The sequence below is a fragment of the Vanellus vanellus genome (assembly GCF_965231255.1).
Source record: "Vanellus vanellus genome assembly, chromosome: 1".
Classification (NCBI taxonomy): domain Eukaryota; kingdom Metazoa; phylum Chordata; class Aves; order Charadriiformes; family Charadriidae; genus Vanellus; species Vanellus vanellus.
This window is the reverse complement of record NC_138905.1, coordinates 202901523-202913737: the sequence shown is the minus strand read 5'-3', so window position 1 is coordinate 202913737 and position 12215 is coordinate 202901523. Positions and strand designations below refer to the sequence as shown.

The 12215-nt window shown below is 36.0% G+C and overlaps 1 protein-coding gene across 1 annotated transcript in view; it reads left to right on the top strand.

Annotated features, from left to right (window-relative positions):
• ZMYM2 (zinc finger MYM-type containing 2) overlaps positions 1-12215 on the top strand; it is a 98921-nt gene that overhangs the window by 70687 nt on the left and 16019 nt on the right. The window contains exons 11-16 of the mRNA XM_082483770.1: positions 1359-1531; positions 7270-7435; positions 8366-8400; positions 10164-10293; positions 10461-10576; positions 11400-11571. Coding sequence (XP_082339896.1) covers positions 1359-1531; positions 7270-7435; positions 8366-8400; positions 10164-10293; positions 10461-10576; positions 11400-11571 — 792 coding nt within the window. The remainder of the gene's footprint in view (positions 1-1358; positions 1532-7269; positions 7436-8365; positions 8401-10163; positions 10294-10460; positions 10577-11399; positions 11572-12215) is intronic.

The window sequence follows — 12215 nt, the reverse complement described above, 5'->3', positions numbered from 1 at the left end:
AATAACTTCTTGGTTTTGGAAGATGCTGTCTGCTGCAGCTTCCACTTCCATTCTTGTGTTTTTTGTGATTTTTAAAATAGTATCTCAGTTTCACACATATGAAATTCTACCCTAATAGACAACAGCGCAAGTCAGTTAATTGAAATGACTGAATGCGTTATATTCTAGTATTGTTATATTCTGTATGCCAGAGGAAGTGCAGCATGTATGTTACATACTGAGTTTCATAACTTAGCAGAAGTACAGAACTCTGCATGTGTTAGACTACATTCCTTAGCAGAGTGGGCACTTGGAAGACTTGTGGTACTGTGATATTTGGGAGATCATAAAAACTGGTGCAGTACCTTAGATTAAAGGTCTGTGTAGATGTTACCTTGTCCCTCCAGTGTTTAATATAGACAGTTACTTCGTATTCTCATACTGTTCTTTTCTGTAAAATTAGCACAATTACAGAGATACATGGTATACGATTTAGGCATCAGCTGAATAGACACTAGATTTGACGTGGTTTAAATACATTATGTTCTCAAAATAGCCTACGTAATAGCTACAGTATTCATCTTTTCATGCATTTAATATGTTAGAATGTCTTCTAATTTTCTTGAGGGAGGATCAGATTATTGAAGAATATAGCTATGCTTATGGCAGCCTTGCAATTATGACTGTATAGCAAATGCAAAAAAGCCCCAACCCACCTGATGTGAAAAGAAAAAATAGAAGATTCATTGCATACAAATACTACACAAATTTCATATGTAAACTCCTGTCATTGCATAATTATTCTCAGTACTGATCATTGCTGACTTTAATATTTTTAAGAAACCCTTGGTTCTTAGGTCATCTTGTACCTATTAGCGTTCTTAAAAATTAATGGGCTATTTTAAGTGGTTTGTTGTAGTAATATGAATGAAAGTAGTAATAGAAATAAGTTGATCCTTGAAGATCAGTATTGTTTTAGCGGCTAGAGTTGTGTAGCTTAAAATTGCTGCTTGTCATTGGATATCTAGCATTCTGAGGACATGTAACTGAGCAATGTAACTTCAAGTCAACACATTTGCATGGGTCTATATGAAAAGAAAATTATGTATTTTTTCTGACTGTTTATTCAGGGATTTGATAAGCACAGATTCAAGCGTAGTGTTTTGAAAAAGATGCAGACATCACACGAAACCATAGAGTTGTGCAGGAAAGGTATTCAAGTAAAAATGTCTTGAAATGTAGTCTATTATGCAACCTGAATTTGTCTGAAGCCCCAATTGTTAGCTGTTGTATTAATTTAATTTTCAATATTTAACTCTTAACTGTGATATCTCTCTGTAAAAATTACTTTGTTCCTAATGTTTAAAATCTGTTTCCAGGCTGCAAGCTGCTATATAAACAAGACTTTGCAAGACGGTTAGGACTGAGATGTGTTACTTGTAATTACTGCTCGCAGCTGTGCAAAAAGGGAGCATCTAAGGAACTTGATGGTGTAGTGAGAGATTTCTGCAGTGAAGAGTGCTGTAAAAAATTTCAGGACTGGTACTACAAGGCAAGTAACTCAGAATTTTTGACGAGAGCTCCACAGTTAAAAAAACCAAAAATGCACATGTGAGGATATCTCAAGGACTGTACAGCAAATATGGCTTACTTCAGCAAAGCATTTGCTATGCAATAAGCAAATATATTAATTTCGTCATTTGAGGTTTCTTAGATCTTAGAGCAGCATTTTTACCATCTGATTTTATTAATTCACATGGCAAGGAAGTCTTGAGTTACAGAAAAACAAGAAACTACTATGTGTACTTGTTAATTTACAATTCCAATTTTTTCTGCTCAATTGATACTGTATTTTTCTTGTGACAACTTCTTAAATATGTATTCAGAATGTTGAAAACACTGTTAATAGCAGCTGGATGATACCTTGAGTTGACTGAAGATAAAATAGGTTAGCAGAGTTTTTCTTGTTCCTGTTTTTGCCTCCTTTTTTGCCTTTTCCCTTCTCCCACAGTTTGAACTGCAAAGGCTTTGAGTGTTCAGTATTTCCTGATGGAAAGGATGCCAAAGGGAAAAGCAAGCCCAAATGGATCTCTAATAAAAGTTTTAATCAAACAGATAGCATCTATTTCTAAATCTCTGGAAGCTTAACTACCTTGTGAAGCACAACCAACAAAGAGTTCACCTTAAGATTTTTTTTGTTTTCATTTTTTGAAAGAAATAAAGGTGAAATTGGACTGGGTTTAACCTGCGATTAGTACCATGGATAAAATCTCTGGTGTGAACATCCTGGAAAGCTACACTGATAATATCAAAACAAGAACTACACTTGTGGATGCAATTGGAAAAAAGACAGTTCAAAATTCATCACCTTACCAAAACTCTGTATGCAGCCTGGAAGGCAATAAAAAGCTTGAAGTGTTAGAGGGCTAGATACAAGTCCTGTAATTCAAGATGATCTACCTACCATAACAGAACTGAATCCGAAGACATATCTGATATTTTGGAATGGCTGGTTCCAGAAATGTTACAGCCAAACATTGTGAAGTCTTTATTTTTAATAAAGTATGTAGGGTCCTGTTAGACATTTCTGAAAGTGAACTACTGAAGACCAGAATGTCTCATGTCTTCTGTCTCATGTGAAAATAGGGTGATGGAGCTTGGCTGCAAAGTTCTTAAACTTACTAAAATGTTAACTTCATACAATAATATTTAATCAATATGCCTTAAAACTTGGGGTATGGGGTGAAATTTATCCCTGCGTAAAAAGTGCCTTCTGATAGTGAACCTAATAAAGCTTTTGTTTGCTTTCGAAATCTCTTGGTGATTCAGCAAATAATATAGTCTGGGGGTGTGTGTACCAAACTAGTTTCATATACATAAACTTCTATGGAAGCTTGTACTCTGATTCATGATTGAGAACCACTTGAAAATTTTGATGTCAGGTTATCCTTCTGGTCCCTACCCTTATTGCTGGGTAAGACAATAACTTAATTGGCCCATTAAGTCTGCTGAAGAAATGCTGTTGGTTCTGTGGTGCAGGAAAATTGGGTATGATGCCGTGAAAAGGCAATTTAATCTAAGCAGACTTGCTGGTAACTATTGACTTTTGATGATACTGAAGTGTTAGATTTTTTTTTTTTACTTTTTGAATCTTACACTTGCTAGTGGAAGTAGTGTTACATGATGTTGAATTCTTGATTGTCGTTTTTTTCCAAATATTTCATAAAGCCTTTGCCTAATTCAGTTCTGGTTATAAAAGTTTGGGGTTTATTACATGGGGAAGACATGTAATAGGTTTTGGGAAATTGTGTGTTTTGCTAAAATTGCCTTGGTTTTTTTTCTTTACATCCTTGCTGGTAACTTCTCCCTCTTTTATAAAAGTCACTCCAAATGTCTTAGATTTGGTAGCACATTGTTAGCTGACCTAGCCGTAAAGAGGTAATGATCAAAATATAGGAAGACAGAATAGGTACAGATCCCTCCCCGAATTTGTACTTCATTTGCTGTTTTGTTTGTTAGCTTTTTTAAAAGAATAGTTACGTATGTATGAGCTTTGTCTCATTTATGCAATGTCCCGTGTTATTTTGGAGTTCCAATGAATGTATACATGAAGAGAAATAAGTAGTCATAAGCTAGTAATGTTTTAACACCAGCATTATGTTCATTAAACAAGTGTTTGTCTCCATCTTCTTTGTCTACTTTTTTTATGGACACATCTTTCTCATGTAGTATTATCTGGAAAACATCTTGACTTTTAAAAATAATTAAGTATTACGGGAGACCTTTCCTGATTGCCAAAATTCTCTTCTCAAAAAGCCAGAAGAGGGTAGCAGTGGTAGAAACACAACAGACTCTTATCTAGAAGTATTAGAACCACATCAGACTTATCTAGAAGTGTTCCTCAAACCTGATATGAAGGAATGAAATGTAAAAGAATAGTTTAGCCCTAATCATCTGTTGGGTGACAGCTACAGTTACCCCTTGGTGCTAAGTTCTGAGGAAATTTCTACTGTATGGTGTCCATGCACCTCTAATAAGAGAGGTACAATTTTTGGTGTCTTCAGGTTAGCTCCCTGTTATTAGAGCTCCTCCTGTAAACTTCAATAACAAGCCATGGCTTAGATGTTAATCTGAAGAATGCCTGGGAAATTTCAATATAAATATTTTGGTAGCCTGATGTTTGACAGTTTCAATTATTTGATGTTACTTATACTAGAGCATTGAAAGTACCTCGAAAAAGAGTTTACAGTTCCAAGACAGCACAGAAATATGTTTCTTTAAATATACATTGTGTAACATTGCTTAAAATGCTACAGCTGAAGTGGGCTTACAGGTCATTCAAGGCTATAGTGGAGTATTGGATTGAGCACATACAGTGATGACTGTATTCAGTGGAGGTCAGATATCTTCAAAGACTAGGAGGTGGGGAGCTGCAGTCTGAGGCACAGAAAAATTATTGTGACTGGTGAGCTCAGATAACACTGATTGTCAACACTGGTAAAGTTTGAAACAATGGAGCCAGCATTAATCTAAATGGTAAAGGAAGCAAGATAACCTTGTGGAATTTCTCTTGTCCAAATTTAGCCATTGTACAGTTAGCCATCTCAATTTCAAGTAGGTACCAGTAGGTAACTGTTCCAGAATAGCTGATCTCCTTTCTCTTAGCATCACTCACTCTTTGGAAATATCCCTTGCTTCCTACTTACTGTGGATTGAACTCAGAATAGACAGCTAAGATTGGGTCAAATTAATACCAGTCCAAATCACTGGAAAACATTAGGAACAGGTCATTGGAGGATTAAAAATGTAAATAAAAGCCCCACATGTGAAAACTTTGTTTTTAAACCAAGTTTGGGGTAAGCGTTAGTGATTTATACTAATCATTATGTCCATTTGAACATGTTGAACTTGGACCTGGGAAAAGAATTGGACCAAAAAACAGCCATGAGTGGCAAATGAGTTATGTGCAGTTGGAGCACAGAGTATATAGATGGACTTTTTGCAAACACAGAGATAGAGCAAACTTGAAGGCAGGTATTTTGGAGATTTGATTAATATATAGTGCCAGTATTCCAAATGAAAACAAACGGAAAGGGTAAGGAAGGAAAAAGCAGAAAATCATGAATTCACACTTTTGCTTTCACATAATTTCTTGGTCCAGGGAAATGGGGAGAGCAAGCAGGTAGTAGGAAACTTCAGTACGTGGAAGGGTGTATAGTATTCAGTGCAAGCATGATTATGGAAACAGTAGAATTACAGTGTAGGGATGAGAAATGAACTGTCCTTATAAAGGATTCTTGGGCTTGCCAAGGAATAGTAATTTCCATGTGGAAGCAAACCAAAATTTTTTCACCTTAGCAGCAGCCCAGGAGAGATGACAATACACTTACTCAAAGGCCTAAATGAAGAGCAGAACCAGGAGAGGGAGAAAACAGTTACAGGAAGGCTGTTGTTGCTGCATTTGACAAGATTTTTCACTTTTCTTTCTTGGAAGGAGAAAGAAAATTGAGCAGAAAGTGGTGCTTTGATAGTCAAGCAGTGTACGGCAGGTCAGAGTAGGTGGGCTTTTCTGTACATGGGTCAGCTGGCACTCTTACCAATCAGTGTTAGGTGGGCTTGAGATTTAAAATTAGTGAATTCTACTTTTTTTTCTTTTCTACTGGTATTTCAACCTTTTGGTGCCTTTGGAAGATGCAATTTGCTTTAAAGGTGTGAATTCACAGTTTCTCTGAACTGATAAATCTAGACTATTTTAGCAACACTGCACTTCCATCTTCCCCATTCCCTTCCAAGAACAAAACTTACTTGCTCTTTTGTCCCACTGAGAACATCTCTGCTGCAGCGTGAACTCTGGATCAGCATCAGCAGGAGGTCAAACGTTGAGGAAGGGTGGGAGTAATGGAGTTGTTGTACCTGGTGTACCCTGCAGGTGTGTAAGCGCTACTGCTGACACCTGCACAGAGCAGGGGGAAAAGAATTACCTGCCCTTCCTTGGTGAGAGGTGATCCTGAAGCCACAGCTTTAATTGCTCCCAATTTGAAGTTGGTTATACTGTTAAAGTTGAATCTCTGTATATACCATCTCAAACACTTGAAAATTACAGCTGAGAGCTGAATTTCCTGCATTGCCAAAGGATGGTGCCAGACTGTTGAAGCACAGAGAAGGAACTCAACATTCAGTTACTTTTAAAATTTGAACTAATTGGCCTTTCCGTACTTTTTTGGTCGTGAGAACTATAGTTGGACCATTTTTTATTTTATTTTATTTAGCCAGAGTCTTGTGCATAACTGCAGTGTTGTGTATGATTTTACGTATGAATGTTTTGTGTTGCATTTTATCGTAAGTTCCCTCTTCCTCTCCTGGCTATATTATTAATTAGCTTGACTTAATTTTAGATTCTTGAGCATCCATAAAGCTATTATTTTTTTAAGGACTGCTTTAGGATGGAGGTTGCAAGCAATATCCAGGGGAGCTGTAGTGCAAACTTTTGCTTACTTCGAGATTTGAAATGGGGGGTACCACTGTTCAGATAACAATTTATAGCATGGCTGATTAAATTCAGTTGAATCTATTTTAGAGAAAAGCAATGTCTTTCTTAGTGATGTCTCGTGAAATTTTCATGTAGGCTGGTGAAAGTTATATTACTTACATGTTTAGCTAGGGATACAGAAGAACAAAGTTTTGAGTTTCAAGTTATTTGCTAACTGGATTTATCTTCTTTAGTTTGAGAGCTATTGTTGTTTATAAGTCATAGACTTTGAAGAACTAATTAATAATTGGATTCTTAAATTGTCAAACTACTAAAATAATGAAAATATAAAAATTATTTACACTAAAGGGCTCTGATCTGATACTTAGAGAAGAAATTGTTTGTGACTTTAAACAAAAAAAGCACTGAACTTTGGGGGGGAAGGGAAATCTCTACTTGTCCTTGGTTCAAGAGAGTCATTAAGAAGTCTCAGTCGCTTTCTGCTCTTGGTTTGTAGAATGTTTCAGTGGAGGTCATTAAAATTGATGCATAAAATTATTTTTTGCTGACTGTCTTTAGTGAAACAAAGCATATTAATTCTGGGTGTTAAGCCCCAGCAAACAGTTGCAAGGAGAGTGACAGATGTGCCTGTATGCACAGGTTAGAGGTAGTGTAACTATCGTAGAGCCTACGCGAGCAAGACATAATTATAGTGGGAATGATTCTTCAGCACTCTTAAAAACATAACTTTTTAAAATGTAGAAATACTTTTTTTTCCCCAAGGCTTGTTTAAAAATGTCCAAATCTTCCTTTGCATTAAGGCTGCACGATGTGACTGTTGTAAGTCCCAAGGAACTCTCAAAGAGAAAGTGCAGTGGCGTGGCGAAATGAAACACTTCTGTGATCAGCACTGTTTGCTCCGTTTCTACTGTCAACAAAACGAGCCAAATCTGGCAACCCAAAAAGGACCCGAGAACTTACACTATGGTATGTGCTGCTTTATGGCTGCTAAATGGCAAACAAGATGCTTCCTTGAAATGAAAAATGTAAAAGTGCATGAATTATTTATGTGTTGTAATAAACTGTGTTAGAAATTACCCTTTTTTATTTTATCATCAGAGGCATCATTGCACTGCTTGCTATTTTTATCTTAGCTCTTTAGTTTATTGCTTTTTCAAGAGCTGAAACATTGTGAGGTAATCAAACAGCTTTGTAATCACTTTTTAAAAAACAAATCTTTTTAGGTTAAGCATAATTTTAGTGTTGTATCATCACGGGGACAGAAAATGTTTTCTTCTTTCACTGTGCTCTAGTTTGTGATTGCTCTGTGGAAACACTTCAAAATGTGTTTTAGTCACAGAGAGCACATAAATGCACTAGAAATGAAAAAAGAAATAAATGGAATTTAAAGGAAATAAATGAAATGGAAACTAAATGAGAATGGAATGAAAGTATCTAGATAAGACAAACACATTTCTCCTTTTTATTTTTCTGTTGGCAATAGATACCATATAAATTTACTGATGGGGTTTGAATGCGTGTTTATGTGGTTTAAATGGCATGTCAGGCAAAGTTCAAATAAGTCAGCTTTTTAATTAGTGTAATTATGTCAACACAACTTCTTTGTGTGGCCATTTTCATATTTGAACATTTAGGTATGTACTTTTTTTTAAGCATTGATTTAGTGTTTGCCTTTGTGTAAAGTTCAATGCTGGAGTAGTGCGGTGCCTGTGAATGAGAAGTCTCGTGTCCACTTCTCACCTGGGATGGGGTACTAATCAGTGCTGTTAATGTAATGTTTCCCTGGTGATCGATGTTGTCTGAGTTGCTTATTGAAATTTGCTTTGATTCTGAAAAAGGGAAAAAAGAATTCTAAAAAAAATGATTTTTTTTTTTTTTTTTTTTTACATTTTTTAGATCAGGGATGTCAAACCCCTCGAACAAAAATGACAGTAAGTATATATATTTTATGCATATATAACATGATTAGATGTTTTAAAACGCAAGATCCTGATGGCTTAAAGGGATGCTATTAAAAAAAAATTAGTATCTTTGAATGATACTAACCTAAATTCATGGAGTTTTTTAGTCTTTTCCACTCAGGAGTTGAAATTAAATTTTTTAATCTTCATATTTTGTCTTTTCAATGTCTTCTGGGAAACCAAATCATCAGCTATATACTTTATGTCTATAGTGCATGAAAGTGTTGATTAAAAGTGTTAACCCACAAAGTATGTGAATATATTGACATGTTTAGCCTGATTAGGTGTATTTATTGAGTACAGAAAGGGAAGATAATTTCACTGATCAGTTAGAATATTAAGGTTGTACCTCAGTGTTAAAAGGCTGAAAATAAAACTTCAGATCTTAAATTATAATTCCTAAGAGTAGAGTATTTGGTGCTCAGGGTCTGATTGACTTTACTGCAGGTGACAAAGTAGTGAAGCGTAACCTTTTGCAGGATCACTGTCTGGGAGGGTGGGGATCATGAGTGGAGCAGCAGCCTTCATTTTGGGTTTCATTTTTTTCCAACTTGTCAAAAGTATTATTAGTAATATTTTTTCCAGTTAGCTTAATGTATTTTGTTTGAAAGTTAGTTTTGTTTTGATTTGTTTGTCTCATGGAAGATCTCAGAAGTGCCCATTTTTCCATGAAAAAATCGGCTCTCCTTTTTAATGCAAATAGGCTTCTGTCAGGTAAATCTTAGATTTAAGTATTTTGATGGCATTATAAAATATAGTCATGAAAAACACAGAAAATAAGGTTGCTTAGGTAACTAGAGACATCAGACAAGCTAAACCATCAGGTTAAAAACATCTAGTATTTTATGGTTAATAGCTTCCAGTGATGTTAATTCAGTCCGTGATTTTTAAAAGATATCTGTGATACAATCTTTTTAAAAATATTTTTAGAAAGTATACGCCTGTTAGTCTACTGCTGTTCTTATGACTTGACTTTCTTTCCATATTTAAAAGGATATGTGGGGCTAGTCTTACTACATATGACCAAATAAAAGTGACAGTCTGTTTCTTAAATCAGGTTCTAAAACAGGTGCTAGGGGACAAAAACCATGCCTGGAATGAGGGAGTTTTTTACCTGTTGACTGTAAGGATACAGTTTGAGCATTATGCAATGTTCCCAAGTATTTGTTGTCGCTATTGTGGAGCCAGCAGGGGGAGCTCGAAGTTCATTCTTTAGGTATTAAAATTTTTTTTAGAGATATTTTATTTAGAAATACATTTTTAAAAAGCTGTGATCTTTGGATTATAGCATAGTTCAGGAAGGGTAGACCTTGAGCCAAAAGTTTGCTATGCTACTTATAGTGAATTCTTTTTACAGTTAAAATTATTTTTATGTTACAAAATAGCTTAAATTGCACTTTCACTTAAACAAGAATGTAAAAAAGAGTATCTTAAGAGTATCTTAAATTAAAAAAAAAAAAAAAGAAAAGAAAAGGCAAATGAGCCAGAAGCTGCTAATAAAAGTGCTAGCCCTGACTGAACAAAACACAACCATGTTACATTCCTGCCAGTGGCAGCTCATTACTAGAAATGTAGAATAGCTTGCAATTAAAGAATCATAGTTCTTGCTGTTGTGTTGTTGCGAGTGTCCTCTTCAGTATCTCATATATGACAAGTAGGAACTGATACATCAAATCAAGAACTTTGTGTTGAAATCAGTTTGGTGTAACAGCACCACCTTTGCTTCTCTGTAGGGCTCAGCACCACCGCCTTCTCCAACACCTAACAGAGAAATGAAGAACAAGGCAGTTCTTTGCAAGCCTTTGACAATGACGAAAGCCACATACTGTAAACCTCATATGCAGACAAAATCTTGTCAGACAGGTAACTCTTCAAATGTACTGGAACTACTAATTTCTTCAGTGCAGATTTTTTAAACTTTTACTATCTTGAAAAATATTGCAAATACTCGTGTTTTTTTCCTAAACTGCAAGTGTAAAATATATTTAAGTACCTGCGAGTGTTTACCTTTTTCTTTTTTCTTTTAATAGAAGATGATTGGAAAAAAGAGTATGTCCCAGTGCCTATTCCTGTACCTGTCTATGTTCCGGTGCCTATGAACATGTATAGTCAAAATGTTCCTGTTCCTACAACAGTTCCTGTTCCTGTAAGTGAGTCTTCAACTTCATTTTTAACGTGGCATCCATTCACATGCATGTGGTGTTGACTGTTCTCATTCTGGTCCATCTAAAGGACTGCAGGATGCCGCAGCACTATTTATTGAAAAAGCATTAGAAATCTGATGGTGGCACTTAATTTCCTGATTGTACTTTAGCACCCATCTGCCCACTTTCGGTGTGAAAATCTTATGGTGCTGAACTTCGTAGGAACAATGCTGAATGATACTTTTGAGTTTGCTGAATAGGTAATGGGAAATGGAAAGGTTGTGTTGGGGAGGGATGGCAGAGGGGGATAAACAGAAGGAAGAAAAGCCAAAAAAAAAAACCCCCAAAACCCCCAAAAATCTTGTGCAAGCAAAAGAAAGTAACTTTAAGTCAAATTTGTTATCACTAATGTAACAAATTTCATCCAAATGGTGGAAGAAAACCCTGAATTCCTAAAATTCTGTGTTTCACAGGCAAGCCATTAAAACAGGATGCTGATTTGTCCAAACTGTTAGTCTTAAGTTATAGTCGAGACAGGTTTGAAACTCCAAAGTCCCTTCTGTTCTTACTTTGCCCCACTATATTTTGTAATTTTTTTTTTCTGTATCCTTTCCTGCTTTCACTTCTCAATCATTTATATTGATTTTTTTTTTAACCTGTCAATATTTTTTGTTAGCCCAAACTGAAGTGATATGCTTCTAATCTGTATTACCTGTCCTTTAGACAAAGGATGTAGGGTTTGTTGCTGTGTTGACTGCTGTTGATGCTTTATTGCAGCATACTTTTTTCTTTTCTAATTATCTCTTCTTCCCTGTGTCTGCATAGGTGCCAGTTCCAGTTTTCTTGCCCACTACTCTGGATAGCAGTGAGAAAATCCTTGCAGCAATAGAAGATTTGAGGGGAAAAGTACCCTCAAATCCTCTGGAAACCGAGCTACTGAACTTGTCAGGGATGGTACCTGAACATGATGGAAAAGCTGAAGCTTCTGATGTGGCCAGTGAGTTTCCTGACTAGTTTTTGATTCTGTGGAGTGCTTGGGTGTATGTGTGGGGGTATGTGAATCAAGAGAAGGGTTGTGTTTGGTTGTTTGTTTTTTTTTTTATTTATTTTTTTTATTTTGGGGAAAGATTCTTTGAGTACAATAGTGCTGTTATTGAGTTATGTTAAGTTGAAATCTAATCACGTAAATATTTTTAAAGACCATTTTAGCACATTTGAAATACGGAAAACTTTCTGAAGTCTGCTGTGTGACCTCACTGTCCTGTACCAGACTTTTGTCTTTAAAAACACAGGCATTCCCTTTGCTTGCGCCAGCTCCTTGGCTGATGGCAGGCAGTCATCCAGCATCGCACACACATGTTTTCTTCTCAGCATACCTCAAACCAAGCCAAAACCAATCTGTTCTTCCTCCCAGAAAAACTCAAGTCAAAAGTTTAAGGAAAGCGATCTCCGTAGCTGTGTCTTACAGGTGTGAACACAACTTTCTGTGAACGAGGTGGGATATGACAGGGATCTGATCTCTTTGTAGTAACACGTTACTAAACATGTTTTACGTTGAGTGTGGGGAAGCACAGACTGTTACAACTAAGAGAAACTTAAGTTTCACAAGTGGAACTGTGGTCAACAAAGCCAGGTGACATA